This window comes from Leuresthes tenuis, unplaced genomic scaffold (genome assembly GCF_036924035.1).
Source record: "Leuresthes tenuis unplaced genomic scaffold, fLeuTen1.0.hap1 SCAF_12, whole genome shotgun sequence".
Lineage (NCBI taxonomy): Eukaryota > Metazoa > Chordata > Actinopteri > Atheriniformes > Atherinopsidae > Leuresthes > Leuresthes tenuis.
This window is the reverse complement of record NW_027325366.1, coordinates 8,809,590-8,830,989: the sequence shown is the minus strand read 5'-3', so window position 1 is coordinate 8,830,989 and position 21,400 is coordinate 8,809,590. Positions and strand designations below refer to the sequence as shown.

The 21,400-nt window shown below is 38.6% G+C and overlaps 2 protein-coding genes across 5 annotated transcripts in view; both read right to left on the bottom strand.

Moving 5' to 3' along the window:
• The window catches only part of pgap1 (post-GPI attachment to proteins inositol deacylase 1), a 113,041-nt gene that overhangs the window by 18,939 nt on the left and 72,702 nt on the right, over positions 1-21,400 (bottom strand). The window lies entirely within an intron of this gene.
• hecw2a (HECT, C2 and WW domain containing E3 ubiquitin protein ligase 2a) overlaps positions 1-21,400 on the bottom strand; it is a 56,853-nt gene that overhangs the window by 3,639 nt on the left and 31,814 nt on the right. For all 4 annotated transcript variants that reach the window (XM_072396527.1, XM_072396530.1, XM_072396529.1 and 1 more), the window contains 13 exons: positions 20,695-20,794; positions 20,522-20,618; positions 20,205-20,288; positions 19,736-19,818; positions 17,890-18,010; positions 16,397-16,510; positions 15,912-16,064; positions 14,982-15,080; positions 9,803-9,932; positions 9,589-9,735; positions 8,599-8,713; positions 7,463-7,548; positions 276-388 (listed from right to left, as the gene is read on the bottom strand). In XM_072396527.1, the coding sequence (XP_072252628.1) occupies positions 276-388; positions 7,463-7,548; positions 8,599-8,713; positions 9,589-9,735; positions 9,803-9,932; positions 14,982-15,080; positions 15,912-16,064; positions 16,397-16,510; positions 17,890-18,010; positions 19,736-19,818; positions 20,205-20,288; positions 20,522-20,618; positions 20,695-20,794 (1,442 nt within the window). The remainder of the gene's footprint in view (positions 1-275; positions 389-7,462; positions 7,549-8,598; positions 8,714-9,588; positions 9,736-9,802; positions 9,933-14,981; positions 15,081-15,911; positions 16,065-16,396; positions 16,511-17,889; positions 18,011-19,735; positions 19,819-20,204; positions 20,289-20,521; positions 20,619-20,694; positions 20,795-21,400) is intronic.

The window sequence follows — 21,400 nt, the reverse complement described above, 5'->3', positions numbered from 1 at the left end:
TGGGTTCAAGGTACTACCTCCAGTAAGTGTCTTTAGGCAAGACTCCCTTACCCTTCATGCCTACCTGTAAGTTGCTTTGGATAGAAGTGTCTGCTAAATGCATAAACATAAAATTCTACAGTTTGATTCTAAGAAATTGGACAGAGGGGACCCCCTAGACACACTATGATGACCTACTGTGCATAGTGAGCCAGTCAACCCCAACAGTTTTATCAGGGTTAAAAGATGTTGGAAATCACTGATACAATATACACCCGATCAGACAGCAATCATACCTGGGTAAGGAGGTGATTTTTCCCCACTTCTCCACACAGAACCTGCGGGGTCCATTACTACCTCGTAGAGATGCAAAACCTTCGTAGGGAATACTGGAGGTGCCCGTCACAAACTAGAGTGAAGAAGATCATAACAGTGACAAGAATGATGAAAACCATTGAAACATTGCAATCAGTTTAGATACTGAAGAAATGTAAATTAAGAAATTTCAGATTTTTTAAACTTAATCTCAGTGAAAATAGTCCAACTGAATTTTTCATGTTTTCCCTAAAACCCCAAATCAGAAAAAGTTCTGTGTGGGAAAAAAAAAACAAAACAAAAGAAACTACATGCTGTGACTCCTACATTTACTTTGACTTTTATTTCACTGCAGACAGCATGAACCCATAATACAGCATGTTTTGTCTTGTCAATAATCGTTTTTGATTGATTATTATACAAACATTTTTGCATTGAATACCTTCAACACAATGGGATAGGGACAATTTAGGACAAGAAAAGAGTTTAAAAATATACTGTTTTAAAGAGGTGACCATAATCACAATTTGGTTCAAAAGCAGTATAAAAAATAGCTGAGTCTTTGAGAAGCAAAGATGGGCAGAGGATAACCACTTGTCAAGAAATGGATCAGAAAACTGATATGTTTAAAAATAATGTTCCTTCAAAAGACAGAAATTTTCATATTTCTCCATATCATCTGACCAATCATGGCAAATGAAGGAATTTTCAGTGCATAAAGGACAAGGGCGCAAATCTAAGCTAGATAACCATGATCATAGATCCCTCAGATGGTACTGCATCAAGAACCAACAATAGGCGCAGTCCCACTGTAAGAACCTTTTGCAGTTCCTATAACCTTTTCAGGAACAAGGCCGTTTTTTCACGCATTTGGACATACAGGAACTCGGGACCACGGCCCTCAGTTCCTATAACCATTTTAGCTCCTTCTCCGAGGCAGGGTCTTTTCTGGGTTCCATAGGAACACATAAGACGTAGGTGTTTTGTGGTTGGTAGCTACTCCCCTTGTCTGAAATATTTACTCATACGACATGGACACAACCGGCGCATGTTTAATAAGTTAAACTTACACGCTGTCTCCTTTGTCTGCGGCGCTGTGCTCTCCTTCTGTCCTTCATGAAATGAAGAAGTATCGCCTGCTGCTCGATTCTTCGTCTCCTGACTCTCACTGTGTGCTCTTCCAGCCTCGATCTTAGATGCCTCATGTGATCGTCCATGATTAATACTGCCGTCATGCAGATCATAAACTCGGTGGCCTCCTCACTCTCCATGTTAGCTTCTTGGTGGTGTTGTTTTCTTCTCTGCTTACTTTTCGTGGGTTTTGTTGTTGAGTGTGGCACTAAAGTAAGACGTCACTGTCGCAGACGGTTGCGTCACATTAGTCCCGACCAAGGTCCCCAACTTATGTGTGAATGCAAAATTAAACAGTTCCCCTGGGGAAGGGCAGTTCTTATAACTAAATTCGAGGTGGACAGTTCTTAGAACTGCGTTCTTAGAACTCTCTGTCAAAATGCGCCTAATGACTGTTATCAACGGCTGTTATGACCACATGGGATTTCTGCGAAATGCATTTGTCAAACAGTATAATACAATGTTGAATTTGTAAATGCCACTTAAAAGTTCACTGTGAAAAAATGAAGCCTTATGTTAACCTTGTCCAGAGGCGGCGTCAACTTCTCTGGGCTCCGAGACTACTGGGATAGATCATGACGTAGTGGAACCACGTACTGTGGTCAGACCAATCTATTCTAGATCTTTAGTAGATGAAATTGCTGTTGTGAGTTCTGGACCAAAGACTATTATCAGCATCGAGTCCAAAAGCCAGGCTCTGTAATGGTATGGGCACCCGATTTGACTGTTATCAGTCTATTCGATAGATGTTATCAACACACATCAGTCACATTTATATGGGCTAGTAAGTGCCTACTAAATCTACTGGTAGGTTCAGGAGGCTGTTATCAACTATTTATATCAGTAGGCCATTATTTCAGTGAGCCAGTTGGGGGAGAAGGCCTGTTATCAGGCTTTTATTTTCGTTTTTCAACTTTATTGACCAAATGTGTATCTCTCATAATATATTCATCACAAATATATTATTTCATCATGTTGTAGGTTCTGAATCATACTGGAGTAAAAATGTGTTTACAGAATATATATATATATATGTATATATATAGTAGGGCCGGGACTCGATTAAAAAAATTCTAATCTAATTAATTAGAGGCTTTGTAATTAATTAACAAAATTAATCACGTTTTTATTCGCATATCATATTTGACCTGAAAACAGTGAGAAGCAATTTTTTCCCATGGATTTTAGTATACCATTGAATAATGACTGAATACATAAGTTTAAGCAACAAAACATTGTTTATTTTTTTTCAATGTGGTACTTAACCAACCGTGCTCTCATTGATGCTTCCATCCATCCGTCCGTTTAAAAAAATTTTTTTATGCCTTTTAATGAATAGGACAGATAAAAAGAAACAGAAAGCAGAGAGAGGGTAATGACACTGGGGCCGACTGCAGAGAGCACTGTAGCTTCTATACACGGGGCGCCTGCAAAACCCACTACTACGCGACCGACCATCACATCCGTCTGTTTTTTTAAACAAAATTTCCCATCCACGGGGCCAACCAAAGTGGTCTCATCAGCTTCTTCGTTCATGTTTGACTATTGTTCAGTGTGGTTTGTTGTTGTCTGAAGTCAGTGGCGGCGCCAGAGCATTTTTTCTGGTTCAACTACGGTGGGGCTAACCCATACAGCGGTGGGGCTCAAATCAATGCCATAATTTCAATGTGAATATTTGTTCAATAAAACAACACCCTCACACAGCTAGAAACACACACACACACACAGAGATGGTATAGTTAATAGTTAAGTTGTCCTAAAGCCATATATAGTCTACCACACAACAGCCAAGAGCCAGCTCATCCAGTGAGAAACGTTCCACGGTGCAAAAATAAGTGTGATTAAAATGCTTCTTTTTTTTAACGGATTAATTATTGTGTAAGTAATTAATCTTAGTTAACGTCCCGGCCCTAATATATATATAGTGTAATTATTATGTATATATAGTGTAATTATTAGTTCAGTTGCGCTACATATTGGATATATTCATGAGAAATGTTTTTGAAACCCTATAAACCAGCCATTCTCAACCTTGCGGTCCCGACCCCAATTGGGGTCGCGAGATGAAATTAATGTAGCTTCCGACTGGATGTTAGGAGGACAAGCGGTTGGTCTTAAACAGGCATTTTATTACTCAAAACCAGTTACTGTCGGTCGTAACTAGGCTACACCAAAACAACAGCGAACCTGTCCACTAGTCTCATGTATGCCGTTGTCATTCACACATCAGAGCAAAGACATTTTTTTCTCCTCGGTCTGCTGTCAGCAGGAGCGGCGGCTGCAGAAAGCGTTCATAGACGGTCTGAAATCGCAGAACGTAAACTTAAACATTAGGCTACTTAAACATTATAAAAGTAAGCGTTGTTACATTCATATTAAATTACATAATTTCAAACAGAGAGTTGTTTTCTGCTTAATTGTTTGTCCAAAATTCATTGTATCAACGCAGCGTTTGTATGCGATTCTGATCTGTGCGGGTCAGATTCTGGTTAGTGAAGCACTCTGTGGTGAAGTGGTGGGGGAGGGGGTTGGGGGAGAACGAAGAAAAATATATATTTTTTAAAAACAGGCGCGTTGTTGTTGTTTTAGCCTCATCTGCAGCAACTTTGCTAGCTGGAAAAAATGGAGCGATGGCTTAAAAGAAAAAGTGTTCCAGACTGTCAGCAGCAGCAGGGGTCCCAAGATCAGCCACCAGAACCACCACCAGAGAAAAGAAGGGCACTGACCGGTCCGACACCGGCGGCTGATAAAGGTTCGAGGCTCCGTAAATATCAGCCCGACTTTTTGAAATATGGCTTTTCCTGCACAACAAAAAAACAGCGTTGACTACCCACAATGTGTCATTTGCTCTGAGGTGCTGGCACACGAGAGCTTGAAGCCGGTAAAACTTAAGAGACATTAAGAGTCAAAACACAGCAGCTTAATTCATAAACCAATTGATTTTTTTCAGGGCAGAGAGCAAGAACTAAAAATACAAAAAACAGTGGTGAGTGAATGTACTACTGTCCCTGCAAAAGCCCTGGCAGCTTCATATGAGCTGGAGAGTCTCATCCGTCTCGCAGCTGTAGCGATCACGACTCCTCAGAGTTGAGAGTGATCTTCGCGTGTCTAACATAAAGCCATTCTCTCAGAAACATAGGTGTTTAAAATTGAGCATGGGCTGTTTTTCTAGTGTGTTTTGTTAGTTTAGCACGCGCGGTTATCGTTTTATTTAATTAAAAAGAAAATAAAGTTTTCGTTATTTGTTTAGGTACATTTTAACCACAAAATGATGGGATGTTGCGACCACTGTCAGTCCGTTACTCGGAAAGTTAGCCTCTTGATGCTACTTCATGTTTTTCCAAAAATCCCAATGTGTCTCAAAATACAATGATAAAGAAACTAATAGCTGAAGTGAGTTCATATCAGAAGTGCTTGTCTGATTATTGTAAATGCGACGTATAAGGCGTATTCATCGGGCATTGTTTAGTGTAGTGTGCATGTGTGTGTGTGTGTGTGTGGGGGGGGGGGGGGGGTGTCGCGTACAGCAATGCATGTTAAATTGGGGGTCGCGACTCAAAAAGGTTGAGAACCACTGTAGTACGGCGGTGTTGATTTTGTATGATGTTACATGGTGCGGCTCTAAAGGTATCTGAAATAAACTCTGTATTGATCATCTAGATGAAGTATGACGTATATACTAGTTCGACTGTACTGGATATTTGATATATCTAGTAGATGTATGTTTTCACAACCCTATTTGCAAAACTGAAGAAGCTGCTAACCCAAAACCACATTTTTTACAATAACAGTTATAATATCTAACATAAAACAACATCTTTACATTTTTTAAACATCAATCATATAGATGAAGTGTAATTGCTAATTTGGCTACACTAGATATTTGATATATTCAGTAGATATATGTTTTTAAAACCCTACTCACAACCATACTTTGCAAACTTGAAAGAACTACAAATACGGCACTAATTTGTATCAGATAAAATACACAGCACAAGGGAATTGTAGTTTATTTTAAAAATGGTCGTAGTTCTTATAATTTTGAGTGGTAAATACTAAATTGAGAGTACAGGGGGAGATTTAAAGGGGTGGAAAACACATTTATGTGATCAGATTTTAAATATGCAATTGTGAAATTGGTGAATATGATTTTCTTTCCATATTTGATAGCGCCCCCACTTGGTGGCCATACCCATATGAGTATAGTCACATAGCTGAAGTCAAGAACTCTCTATAACAGTTGGTCCCATATCTGTAGCCTCTTCTGTTAATGATTAACAAGCCTTCCAAATTGCAAAGAGGTCAAGGTTCAGAGGTCAATATTTCAAGGCAGGACTAATTCATAATCTTTACACTGATATATATTACTCACCAGGTCAAGGTCTTTCAAATGTCTTCCATTTTGTCCTACAACAAAGTTATATTTTCACCTGTTTGCTATCATCCTCTTTCAGGTGTAGTTTCTAAGACCATTTGATTGTCCAGCCTGGATGATATCAAGTCTTTGGATTTTTTTTCTTTTTTGGTCAGAAAAAACCTTCAGGGTATTGATGATTTTCCTAATCATGTCGATATTTTTGGATTTGGGCTAGTGTAGACTTTATTTTACCCATAGGTGGGTGACAATGGGCCCCTGGGCATGGGCATGTCAATATCCCATAACCCCACTTGCCCTATTTTGCCTTACACTAAAACACATGCAGCATACAGTCAAGTCATGCACCACAAAAATAATAAATGATAACAATAAAGATCATTCTTCAACAGGTAGCACTCTCAGCACCTCAAATATCCTGCCCTGTCCCTGCAATACATCTTCTGTAAAGTCAGACATATGTATGTGTATGTTATTTGTCCGCTATATTCATGAGTATAATACTACTACTTGTTCATACCTATATTAATCAGCCCAAATTCTTCCATTAAATCAGATAAGCATATAACCAGATAGACATATCTATGTTTAAATCGGCTTAGGTCAACAGCTAGTCAATGTGATATATATCACTATGAAAAGTGGTTTGCTAACACATTCAAGATGTAAAATCTAAATGATTCATACATACATATTTAGGAGTCATGTTTTTGGGTAAGTAGCTCTTTAACCAGCTAGGAGTGGTTGCCAGGTACGCTAGTACCCGCAGTTTTTACGTATTACGTGACCAGTTGACCTCTATTAGGTCAACAACCACACAGCTACAATATGCTACTAGGCAAGCTAAACGTAAAAAACGGGAGCGAGATCTGGCAACCTGATTAAAAAAAAAAATGCAGCTTGGTATAAGACATAGACACATATACATATGTAACAGGCTGCCTTCAAGACAGCATCTTTTGTAGGGATGTAGGGATGTCCATGCATTTTTTTAACAAGAAAAAAAACATTCTGCACACATTACAAAGGCATAGCTATGGAAGAAATATGTACTGATATTGGACTGCAATCCTGACTTGTCCCAAATAAAGAATGTGTGAAAGGTTTTAAAGAGAAAGTGCACAACCGATGGCCTCGTACTGTTGCAGGCCATTATATGAGATAGCAGGAAGAATGGGGCAACATAAGATCCGAATCACTTCACTGCTTGGTGAAGAGCCAGAAAACCTTTTAAGTGTTGTGAGATGGAATGACATGATTTTAATGCCGTAAAAGCTTTATTGTCCCAATGTTATTTGGAATGTGCTACAGGAATAGATGTGTATTGACAAATTAAATGCAATTGATGACACAAAACATGAAAAAGCTTGGATTCATACGGTCAGGAGTGAAAGGATGTAAATGTAAAAATCCCCCAGTCTTTTCTTTTTAACTTGCATTTTTCTGATTTTTTTTTCTGATTTGTGGTTGTATTTCTATTGAACCAAAAAATGGAAGCAAACCGTATAAAATATTTAAACAAAAGAGATTACAATAACATCTTCCTGCAGTCTTAAGCATATTAGTGAGCTTACTGCTGGATCGTGCTTACATAATGAAATAAACACAACTTAGCAGCCTGCATCCACATGGGGGTAGAATGCGCTCACGCACACGTCCTACCTGCAGCAGCCGCAGCCTCTGCTCATTGTTGAATCTCTCCACAGCTGCCCAGAACCAGCGAATCACTATGTGGTTGTCATGGTAACCTGCAAGGAGAGAGATGATGATGATGGCGATGGTGCATGAGTCAGATGAATCACAAATAAGGCCTCCTTCCCTTGTACCTCAATTCTCCCCTCCTCCTCTCGCTGTGCCGCTCTTCTTTAACGGATTTCACTGTTTAATGTTTAATGGTGGGAGCCGTTTTGACTGTCTCAGTCGATTCCTCTATGAAAAGAGCCTGACAGAGAGTCATGACTGATTGGCAGTTTGAGTTGCCCTGTCTCCCAAATGCTGGCGGCTTTTCAGCTATAATGGCCAGACCCTTAAAAAGTATTTTAATGTGATCTCCTACAAATGCTGTGCATAATATTTATCAAACAGCACTCCAAAAGGTTTGAGCTCAGTATGGAGTTAAGTCTTAAGTTAAGTCTGATAAAAAGGTCATTCTTCATTGAAGTCAAAATCCTTTATTTAACAAAAAATGTATTTTATTGCACTGATTATTTATCAAATAATTTGTGATCTTCAACAACAATGTTTTGACATGTTTGTCAATGATTTCTTCATCATAAGAAATATGTAGCAAAACCTGCTGGTAGAGAATCAAAATTAAGCTATGACACAGCTGCTTACAGCTTTTCTTTTCCCATTTGATTTGTATGCTCACTCCATTAAACATCACTTTATATTATTCTCTGAAGAATATATGTCAGCACAAGAAAAAACTGGTGGTTGCTGTAGCAACATTTATTTAGAATGATCAAGAACGAAAAGAGTGACAAAACAACTTCCTTTAATATAACAGATAAGTCTAAGAATGTAAAGAAAGTTAGTAGCATGAAATGCTTCAATGCCAGTAAATAAAGTAATTTATAGTATGCATAGCCTTTCAATGTTTTGAATACCTAGACTAATTGAGAGAAGCTCTAAAAAGTAATACTTCTTACACATTTGTCACATGGTCTAGACTAGAGCAAGGCATGTAATGTGTGCAGCAGAGAAAGACCCTGTGTATGCATTTAGCCTGTCATCTAGTGCTGCTATCATCTGCATCCCCCTTAATTGCTTCACTCCTGCCCTCCAGCTTCACATACCTCCTCTGTACTCTGTGTTGTTCCTCCAGTCTGCCAGGTCGATCTCTGCAGTACCAGCAATAACCAGCTCCAGCTCCCTGGCATCAAACACAGACACCAGCCGCACGTCCACTACCTAACAAATAAACCCACAAGCACACATCGATGGATGAAAGAAATAAACATATGGTGTGGCTTATTTATTTAACTTAGGCCTCCCACATCCTGCACAACAGACTGTATGACGGATTTCTGGGCTTAGCGACAACACGTTACAGTAAATCCTTCATGTGGAGATACACAGCCGCACATTACTGTGGGAAAACTTTCCATCAGGTTGTTGACTGTATATTGTGGATTTGACTTGTTGAGAGAAGTTGGGCACACACATGACACTCACAGCTCTTTAAAATGGGTTGTGTTTGTACTATGGAACAAGTATAACTAAGCAATTTGTACCATATATTTTAACTACTCACTTTCACCTATATGACTATCTGTAAGTTTGTTTGAGAAGGACAACATCACAGATGTCTCAGTTTACTGGGTTCACTGACATGCGCCGTTACTCTGCCAACAAGGCAATCTCGGGTTGATCACAAGCTGCTGAAATACATCACTTACTTGCACAAATTGTCATCATGCCCCCACCATAAATGTCAGATATCAGTCAAGGTTTGTATTGGTTAAAAAACAACAACAATAAAAAAAAAAAACATAACAGGAATTTTAGCAAGAATATATATGGTTGCATTGGTACTGATTAAACATCCTTCATGGAGCATATCATAGCCTGTATTATCTCTAAAGAAGAAAAGATATGGTCTCTTTATCAAAAGATTCCTTTCTGTCATTATTTTTGTGTATTGACTTTCTTTTCGCTTTCTCACTTACACTGGGAGCAGATGTGGATATGATCTTTTAATAGCTATTCCTAATCACGAGGAATGATTACACCAACTAAAGAAATATTCCTGTAGGCATTTGATGATAGATTTTACTGTGCTGTACCTCATAGAAGCCTCGGACCAGGCTCTCCGTCTGCTGTGCAACTCCTCTCTCTATGCGCCACTTGACCATTCGCTCAATGTATTCCTTCTTGTTCTTCTCTGACACGGGGATACCAGCCCCGCCTGGCTTCAGCTCTCTCTCTGTGATCTGCAGAACCATAGGCAGACATGTGAACTTTGTCACAAACAGAACAAACGCAACAAGACACACATACCTGTCCAAAGACCTCCTCATTGACAGTGAAGGTAAGGTCTAGCATGTCTTCAATGTCGTTGTCCTTCATCCACTGCAGGCTCTGATGGAACTCCTCATCGAGGAACTCCAGGTCACTCAAGTCACAGGGGCTGCAGGAATGGAAGGATTCACAGTCAGAGAGTGGTTGATATGGTATTCATGAGCAGCCCTGCTCCTTTACCATAACTAGCTGTAAGTCGTGAGGTTGAGGGTTTACTACCTGAGTTATGAATGCATAAGACATCAGTCAAGAAATATGTTTTAAAACTCTTTGAGATTTACTGTAATTTTTGAGTGTGTTGAGATGTTTACCTTGACACATGGATAATACACTAAAGCAGAGGTCGAAAAAAAAGGTGTAGCTTAACTTTTTAAAAACTAATATCAGGTTATTCCTTAGTCATGTGTGCTGTTGAGCGTAGATATACTTTTTTTATCAAGTAGTTTTCAAGAAACCCGTTCAAGCAGAGGAAATCTGATAAAAAGTAAGTCAGTATAAACTGTGTTTAGTTCAATGTTTTGTTTATCAATGAACTGCTTACTAATGGTATGTTTACTGAGGTGCCTTCTTCTTTTCCGTATTTTTTGTATTTGAAACATTCCTTTTTCAATTTGTGAAAAAAAAGTGCATTGTTTAACAGTACACATTTAAACTCTTAGCTTCACAGGTCAGACAGAGGTTACTCTTATCATCATCACTCAATGTGTCATCGGTACAGACAATTGGTTTCAGGTTGTTTGGACAAAGCTTTATTTTTTTAAATATATTTTTTATTGAGCACTCATATCACAGGAGTTGTACATAATACAACATTTACAAAAGAGCTTTAGACCAATGCTCACCTCATTTTGTATGAATTATTATTACTTGATTTTTGCAAGAGAGTTGTATTTTTAAAAGAGGATATACAGTTATTGATTCTTGAAATAAGTCCTTAAAAGCTGAAGGTAGTTTCTAACAGATCATCTAAACCAGAAGGTGATGGTAAATATGGAAAGTTGGAGTCATGATGTTGAAGGAAGTGGCAAACTTTGAAATAACGAAACAGGCTAGACCGAGGGAGGCCAAATTTATGTGATAAGTCATCAAAGCATACTGTTTATATACATATCTTTAAATTTGTGAATTCCTTGTCTTTGCCAGAGATTACATTCAGAGTCTAATCCAGCTGGAAGGAAAATATGGTTATTGTGTATGGGACTTATATGGAGAAAATTATTGAACCCAAAGTTATGTCTAAGTTGAAACCCTATTTTCCCCTGGGTTGTTGGTGTATCGAGAAGTAGAGATGGGAAGGTTTGGAGGTAACCAGGACTCTGAGAGAGGTTGAAGTGCAAGATGCAGCTTCAAGATGGCACCAGTCCATATCAGGAGTGTGGAGCCAGTGCATGATTTTTTTTGGGGCCCAATAATAATGGCAAAGATTTGGGAGAGCTAGGCCACCCTGCATTTTAGGTCTCTGCAACAGCCATATTCTAGGTTTCTTCCCCTCCCATGTAAAGAAAGTGAAGACCTTATCAATAGATTTGAAGAAAGATTTAGGAAGATAAAGTGGAATACACTGAAACAGATAAACACATTTGGGGTGTACATTAATTTTTATACAGTTCACTTTTCCTGCTAAAGATAAGTGAAGTGTTTTCCATCTGATTTGACTTTCTCAAATAACAGACAGAAGTTCTCCTGGTAAAGCTTCTGCATGCCCCTTGTGATGTTAATGCCCAGATATCTAAAGCCATTTGGAACGGCAGTGCATTGTCCTGTATTTGAAGAGCCAAGTCATTAACAGGATAACATTCACTTTTACTAAAGTTCAATTTGTACCCAGAAAAAGCACCATATCTCCTCAAAGCATGGATCACATGGGGGTGCTTGAAACATACATTAATAAATCATCTGTGTACAGAGATACTATATGCTCTTCCCCTCTCCAATGGATTCCGCTTGTCCATTGATTTGAGTGCAATGGACAAGGGCTCTATGTCCACGGCAAATAGCAGTGGGCTAATAGGGCAGCCCTGACGGGTGCCTCTTGACAGCTGAAAATACTGAGAGCGCTTACTATTTGTAATTACTGAGGCTTTGGGTGAGGAAAATAATAGTTTAATCCATGAAATGAAATTAGGACCATACCCAAATTTCTTTAAGCATATAAATAAATATCCCCATTCTACCCTGTCAAACGCTTTCTCTGCGTCGAGCGTGATAACCACCTCGGGGACTGTACTGGACGTAGGAGAGTGAATAATATTTAATAGCTGGCGAATATTTGTAAATGAATGACACCCCAAAATAAAACCAGTCTGGTCAGCAGAAATCACTTCATGTATTGTGGTTTCTAAACGTAAGGCAAGGGCCTTGCCAAGATCTTCACATCACAGTTTAAAAGGGAGATGGGTCGATATGAGCCACATTCCGTGCTATCTTTAGCTGGCTTAAGCAAGAGGGTAATCGATGCTTCAGTCAGTGTCTGCGGAAGGGATCCATGACACAAAGAGTCATTAAACATATCAAGTAAGATTGTAGACAGTTTACTAGAGAACTTTTTATAGAACTCTGCAGGGTACCCATCAGGGCCAGGTGTCTTGCCATTCTGCATTGCCTTAATTGCGTTAATGATTTCCATAGATTTTAGTGGGAGCTCAGTCTCAGTCCTGTGTCTTGTTTTTATAGAAGGAGCTTGGAGATAATTGAAAAAATGTTCCATGTCAAAGATATCATTTGTTATCTCTGACATATACAGATTTGAGTAAAACAAGGTGAATGTTTCGTTAATTTCTTCTGGGTCAATAGTTACTTCACTGTCATCTTTCCGTATTTGTGGAATCTGTTGGGACACAGTGCTAATAGCCGTCCAGCTTTGTCGCCATGCTCATAGACATACCCCCGTGATTTTAATAGGAGACATTCTGTCTTTTCAGTTGATGACAAATTATGTTGTGTTTGGAGGTCCAGCTTCTTTTTATATAATTCAGGGGAGGGAGAGGTGGAGTATTGAGAATCAACCATAGCTATTGCTTTAATGAGCTCCTCTTGTTTTGTTCTTTTAATTTTATTTGTTTTAGCAGAATATGATATAATTTCACTCCTGATTACAGCTTTTAATGTTTCCCATTAAAGAGAAGGGGAGGTGACATCTTTTTTGTTGGAATTTATAAAGCCATAAATTTTTTGGGAGATCATTTCGCAAAAAGTCTCATCAGCCAGAAGATTTCTCTCTACTTTCCAAGAGGGTCGTTCTAATTTGTAAGAAGGAAATGCAAGGTCTAATATTACAGGGGCATGATCTGACTCAGCTATAGTTCAGCGTTTGTGACAAAGGGGAGAAGAGTCTGGTCAATAAAAAAATAATCTATTCTACTAAACGAATGGTGAACAGAGGAAAAAAAAGAAAAGGACTTGCTTTGTGGAAACGAACGCTAGGGGTCGACACCTCCTATCTGGTTCATAAAGGCTGATAACAGCTTGGCCTTTTTAGACATGTTCGTAGACTTAAAGTTGGAACGGTCTAGTATCGGGTTCATTACACAGTTTAAATCGCCGCCAAATATCAACTGTTGTGAGTTCAAATTTGGAATTAATTAAATTATTTTCCACATAAATTTATCATCATCGCAATTTAGGGCATAGATATTAATCAAAACCACATGCTTATGGTAGAGAAGTCCAGAAACCATTACAAATCGCCCCTGTGGGTCCGGGATGACAGTGGTCGCACTAAACTGGAGTCTTTTATGAATCAATATGACTGTTCCACAGGTTTTAGAGTTAAGGTTGGAACGGAATACATTCCCCACCCACCCTTTTTTTAGTCTGACTTGATCTTTAACCCATTTAAACCTTTTACATTCCAGCTAATGAATCGTATAGCAGCCCTCTTTGCATCAATACCATCTCTCATATTCAACTATGAGAAATAAAAATGAAAAGAGTAGAAATTAAAGAGAAGTTAAAGCATTGGTTGTGAAGTACACAGTTATGTTCGTTTCTTAAGTGAACTAAGGTGAACATTTGTAGTAAAAATGTGGTGGTGTCCTTTCCCGTAACCCTATTACATGTCCAAAACAAAAACAGTACTAGAACTAGGCCTATACTTGTCCTTCTCCCGTTGGTTAAGGAGGCAAGCTGAAAGCTAAACACCATTTCCAAAAACTTCTGGCAATACATTATCTTGACACTTATGCCCAGGAAGGCTTCCAGTGATCATGATATGTTAAAATAAAAAAATTTGAAAAATAAGATGGTTGAGCAATACAAAAACTATAAAACAAATGAGCATATATGAGAACATGTATAACATACGTATTGAAAAGCAACATAAGTGGTCTGTACAGTATAAGAGTTCAAGATGTGTACTTGTGTACATTATAATACCGATTAGTCCAGCAGTAACGTCAGTGAGTGTTCATACCTCGGGTCCTCAGACCGCTGGCTGACGTGATGGGTTGAAGAGGTAAACTTACATGTCAAAAGCTCAGGTGGTTAACCATCTCCAGGCTGCACAGACCAAGCCGCGACATATATAGCCTTACTCCTTAAGAAACTTCTGATCTATAAACTTCTGAGCTTCATCAGGCGAGTCGAAGGTATACACGTCATCCTCGTATATTACACGCAGCCGGGCCGGGCAAAGCAGGTGAAACTTGACGTTCCTCTGGTACAAGGCTTGTTTAACTCTGTTAAACGCAGCTCTCTTTTTAGTGAGCATCGCGCCGACATCTTGATAAACTCTTATAATGGTGCCTTGGTACGTCAGCTCGTGATTCCTGGCCCAGCGCAACGCAGCTTCTTTCTGAAACAGACCAAGAACGTGCGGGGGGTGGAATCTCCGGCCGGATCTGGAGGTCGGGGTGCGGTGAGCTCTCTCCAATTCAGGCGGCGCAGCGAAAAAGTCGGGGCCCATCGCTTGCATCAATGCCTCGGATGTGAACTTGACGAGGTCCTTGCCATCCTCGCTGCCTTCAGGGATGTTTAATATACGGAGGTTACCTCTCCGCGAGCGATTCTCAAGGTTGTCGATCCAATCCAGAAGTGACTGGTTATGGTTTTGAAGCGTTTTAATGGTAGGCTCCGCTACCGTTAATCTTTCAAAGTTATCACCAGCAACAGATTGGACAAAAAAAAGATCTTACTAAGTAAATGAGGGAGAGATGCTTACATGCGGAGAAGTCCTTTGTAGAACGGACGGGTAAAGAAGGCATCCAGCAGGTACTGATGAACAAGAGCCAGCCCCAGGATGCGCCCACTGAAGCGAAACCTGGACACAAAAAAACATGAGAATGCAAGTGTTGACATCGCAACTGGATTGATTTCTCAAATTAGGCGTGGGATGTGCTGTTCTTTGAATGCCAGATTGTGTTTACTCAGTCTGAACAATAAAGCAAATTGATTTTAAATGTTATCTTACTGCAAAACATTGTGCCACTCAGTCCAGAATATTTGTTACTTACATTGTGCAGTCATGCTGTATCTAACAGGCTTATCTACAAAACAATTTGAAGTGTACTTCCTGGACTGAGGACTCGCTAGATGGTGACAAGAAATGAGAGCATCTAAAGTTCACAGTCAGAACAGAAGACTGAGTCAGAACAGAGCTTAAAAGTGTGACACAGAGCCCAACCAACAGCAAAAATTAGGTATGTTGAGTCATACCTGATCCAGCAGCCACCTCCCGCTGCAATAATGCTCTGACATCTCAAGCTGTTACTACAAGAATATGTTTTGCTCTTAATCAACCTAATAATTGCCTCCATATCTATCGGGCATGAGAAATAAGCCCCTGAAGATATGGATATTAACTCTGTTGTCCTCTTCAGGATATAATATTCTTCCTGTATTGTTGTTCACAGACGTATTTATCAATTTCGCCATCAATCCATCCTTCCATTCATCCATCCATCCTTCCATTTAATCAATGTCACTGAGGCAATATCGACGAGTGAACTAAAGATTGCTGATCCAAATTTCCACACAGCCCGCTGCAAATTGCTTTCATTTTGGGATCAGCACACAGCAATTAGGACATAAAAAGAACATCAGCACATAAAGACACATGACATCAACATTTGCAAACATATAGAAACTTTACCACTCATGGTGGTTATCCACAAAGGCTGACATGGGGCTGATCTGGACAGTATATGTGTCATTGGCTGAGTACTCAAACAATCCGTAGTACGGGTTGAACAGTTCTCTCGACACCAAGAAGAAAAATTCCCTGGAGGGTCCACTGTAGTCCAGCCTGTAACACACATACCATGAGTTTATTCCACCAGGATCCAGCATCCTAACTTTTAAGTCAGTAGCCTCTATAGCAGCTTTTCAAAGAAGGTGGAGGATTCTCAACATTGACATTAATTTGAATGCACATAGATAAGATCAATTCACCTTCAAATGTAGTTACATACAATAAAGCTATTTCGAATCAGTTCCCTTTAATTCTGCTCATTTTTTCTGGAACTTTCATATAAACTGTGTAGCTATACAAATGTTTGCCCTCAATTGGTGTGGGCATCATATCTTATCTAAAACCTGATACAGAGATGAAATGGGAATAAAAAGTGTCTTGCTCACCCATCCTCGCCAACAAAGCTCACATAGAGTTTACTCCTCTGTAGATCCTTACGAGAGTAGCACATGATCTGGTTGAAGGCGTCCTCCAGTAGGTGGTCTCTGCGTATGATGAGCCTGGGAGCAAGCACAGAAAAAAACATGCACACTGACCCAACAATGCTGAAAAAGATGATTCTAAATAAAGAATAATGAAAGCAATAATTAGCTTCAACTGGTATAATGTTTGCCAATATTTAGAATTTCCCAGTCAAGTACATTCTCCACTTTACAAGCTCTGTACTTTCTGACCACACCACTCTGTTTGTTTTCAAAAGCTACACACAAAAATGTACTTTCCATAAAAACATTAATCATTAGGGCAATCATTTGTTAAACAATTTGAAAATATTTTAGCAAATTAATACACATTTTGTGCTCTAGTGAAAATTCACAAAAGTTTGATGGAATTTAGTTTGAGTTAAAATCAGGCTTTCAATTGGCACAAAATACTGGTTTGTCAGTCCATTGTTGGCTTGGGCATAAATGAACAATAAATAAAAGGATAAGCTATTTGCTGACTCATTCTGTAACAGCAGAGTATTTATGCTGAAGAATTTTTTTTCTACAGAATAAATCATTTAAATTTCTGATGGAAATGTCTATTATTTCTCTTGCTGTGACAGTTATTGACATACAATCTTTTTTCCAGTTGATAAATGTTAAAAAAAAGAAAAAAAAATTGAAAAAATGATAGTCATGAAAAAGAAATGGACCTTCTCCAAGTTTTATAAATCTCAACATAAAGAATTGTCAATACCATATGGGGTCTTAAATTGAGGTAAATGCAACTTAGATGAACAACAACAGATGACATATTACACTGTGGTATTCTAATAACAAAAACTACTGTGAGCCAAAATGCAGAGGCAGTGTTTGAAATCATATTTGAAAGCCTAACCTAATGATTCAATACCTTGCAGTAGCTAAAAGTAATCATTTTCTGCATGGTGTTATCAGTCTCACATTATTATACAAGAATCGTGGCCCACTCTTCTTTACAACATTGCATCAATTGAGATTTGTGAGAATTTGTTTATGCACAGCTCTCTTAAGGTACAGCATTTTAATCAGGCCAAAGTCTTGACTTTGATTGGGTTATTGCAACAACAACACCTTGATTCTTTTCTTTTTTTAGCCACTAAAAAAATCACTGGATCACTATCTTGACGCATGACCCAATTTCATCCAAGCTTTAGCTGATGAATAGATGGCCTCAAATCTGAAATCAAATCATCCCTCTGCCACTTATTTTTTTAAACAGTGCATTTTGGCTAATAATGAAATTATGTAAAATATCATGTGGTGGTGTTTGTCTAAGGTATATATATACTTAAACCTAAGACCTGGTAAGGACCAGATTATTTTTTCATTATGTCCAGATATGTGAAACTTTTTTTTCACAGGACTGCATATAATATAACATGAGCTAAGATATATGCAAAGTTGAAACCTACTTGACTTTCCCCGGTCCCTGCCCATAACCTTTTGTCTCCAACTTTCGATAGAAGTTCCTCAGTTTGGCCTCAAAATCTCGCTTATATGGAGCTGGAGCTCGAGCGTTTGCTCGCTGGGTGCCTGAGACAAAAATATGAGCGAATCAGAGAAACAGAAAAGACAGAATAACACAGGAAAAAACAGAAAGGGGAGAAAGACATATAATAAATGTAAAGACACATCAAACGGATGGCAACACACAGACAAGCAGATGCCAGGAGACTGAAAATATATAAAATTTTAATAATAGGTTGAAACTTGAATGCGTATGTCATCAGAGAACCAGAAGTGCTGGATGCTGGTTAATCCTGGATTGTATCAGACTGTATCAGCTCTCATCAGGTTAAGAGGAAAAATGCATATCACTTAACAAGGCAATGTTTTGGTAATAAGTCAGCTCAAGGCCAAAAGTATGTTTCTGTGTGTCAGTTAAAGGACATGTAATGTACCCTAATCAGTAATACCGTACATCATAATACCGGATCAGATCAGCTTCAATTTGTAATCATTTGTCTTTAAAGATTTTACCAAAACTTAAATGTTAAGTACTACATTTAGTTGCAGAGTGAGGGGGGCTCAACAGCTGAATGTGCAACACCTGTATATGGGACCAGGTTTGTAAATGGGACTTTTGTCTACTGTACAAACTGCTCAACCAAGTTGAAATCCATTAATGTCTGCAAACCCCTTAAGAACCATAATCAGATTGTTTGAAAGTTACAAACTGAAACAACCACTGAGTATCTTTTTTTCTACAGGTCTATATAAGTAGACATTTTTAATTAATGCACTGATAGTGTTGAGGATCCTCCTGTCATGCTTTCTTTTTTAATTATACCATCTACCCTTAAATAATAAGTACAGTTCCGTAAATCAATTGAAAATGGAAATAAATAAATTAAAATTCAGCAAATCATCTTTGCATTTCTCTCTCCACGTGAAATTTTCCAGTGTACCTCAGACATATAGGCACAGTAAAGATTATTCTCATTGATTACATGAGTGGAGGCATCTGTAATAATCAATAGACAAATCAGACACTACCTTTCTTTGGACATTTCGAAAATCAGTTAGGTGAACTCTTTTGAATATTAGCTTAATGCGAGTAGTAAGTATGTTAGTTTTATGCATTTTCAACAAAATATAAGCTTGATAAGAAATGGAAAGTACAATCTCTATAGACAAAGGTTTGTGTAGCGTGCGTAATGCTGGTGCCTATGATCTTTGACTACACTGTACATGTTGTTTGGGAACTGTATGTGACCAAACAAATTCAACTGAGAGAAAAAATATTCTGATCTAAATAACTTGTCCCTCAAAATGCATGTAAAATAATCAACTATAAATTTTCAAAATAAGAATAAGAAAATTCTAAATAAATCTTAATAATTTGCTCTTGCACAGTTTAATACCAAAAAAACAATCTAATACATTTCTGATAAGATCAGTAATTTACAAGAATGCACGTTTGGTCAGCACAAATTTTTCTGTAGGTACTTAACGTGTGTGGAAAGTGGGATATAGAAGTTAACAGGGAAGTGTGTGAACGAGTGTAACAACACGTGTGTTCTATTCCCATCTCTTGTAATGTATGTATATATAATGAGTGTATTCATATTTTCTGTTATCCTCACAATCTATATCAGGAAATGTTTATTTGTTATGAGACACAAAAACCAAAACCTTTTTTATTAAATCTTCTTTTTCTAATAAAAGGTAAGAATTTAATGAAAATGTGTTTATGAGTGTGCCAGCAATGAGACTCCATGTGGGATGACACAGACAGAGAGTGAGACAGAAATTTACCAGGCGAGCTCTGAGGAGAAGCGATGCAATAACTTGGGTGGAGTAATGGTGGTACATACGACATCACTTCCTCCTCAAATAAGCTGAATACAGGAGAGAGAGAGGAACCCTCAGTTAGATATACAGCAGTGATGAAGTCTCACACCTGAGAACAGTTTAATATCAATACGGTTGATAAAATGGAAATTAGACTTTACGTCAGACATTCACAAACACACATGTGAAGCTTAATGTGACACACAAATAAAACCAGCAGAAAAGGCAGCCTTCAGAGTGACTCAGCAGGTAACCATGACTGTTTATACAACTTATGGCTTAAATTACTATATGTGCATATTAAATCAATTGAACTGAGGAGCAGTATTCCAAAAGGTGACATAAGGTACCAATCTGATATTACTGTATTACATAGTGGTTATAATTTTGAGCTGCTGATCCTGTGACTCAGCCACACATCTGCAGGACTCACCTCAGCAGCATGACAAGGTCAGCATCACTAGAGAGACGAGCCAGTCCACTGACTCCCTCACTGCGAATGAACTGTACCTTTTCCCTGCAAACACACATACACGCGCACACACACACACACACACACACACATACACACACACCTGTCAGAGGCTAAATAGACACAATCCATTAGGATTAAAGGTTAAGCATGTGTTCAAGTTGACTGATGATGATTAGAGTAAAGGCTATGGAGGTGAGCAAGGCTTGAATAGAAGAGAGAGGGAGGTTAAAAAGGGAAACAAAGAAAAACAATAGTAACAAGGTAGAGAGGCGTACTTGAGGGAGTGGTTCCTGGCAAGCTCAGGCTGCCTTTCCTGAAGGATCTCAAAGATGTTGGGTTGCCGTAGAAACGCAACTATCTTGTCATTGTAGGCTGGAAGGAAAAGAGGAAATCAGAAAAGTGCGCTCTGTGCCTTGTTTGTGCTTATGAACAGTAAAGAACAACTTACCAACAGGAACCACATCATATTGACTTCGACTGGAGCCGCTAAAGGTGCTTGAGGGACGAGGGATTATAGGTGGGTTGCTTTGGCGAGTGTCATCCACAACCTGTGATAAAAGTAAACACTACAGTTCAGGTCACATCCTAGTTCTGCGAATGATCCACCAATCAGTAATCACTTACTCTGACATCAACTCTGCCTCTGGGCTCTTATAGCTCTTATAGTCATATGAAAAACAGAGTATATTCTCTTTCATTTAGAAGGTCTTAGATATCAGGACATAATAAGAAGCAATATGCTCCTTAACAAGGCTTACAATTAGGTAAATACAACCTCAGATGGCCAACAACATTTGATGCCTTGATGCTATTTATCAAGCAAAAACCAAATCAACTCCAGAAGCAGTGCGTGGAAACTAAATGCACCCCATGATTGAATAGCTTGTAGAAACCGCCTTCAATAACATTACCTTGGATTAATCATTTTCTGTATGTTATCATTCTTTCACATCATTGTGAAGGAATTTTGGTCCACTCTTCTTTACAACATTACTTTAATCAATTGAGGTTAGCAGGTATTCATTGATGCACAGCTGTCCCACCACAGCATCTCAATTGGATCGACGTCTGGACTTTGACTAGAGAGATGATATCAAAGATAGTAGTAATAATGAAGGAGCGATGATTTAGCTCTCTTCATATAAAAAAAGAGT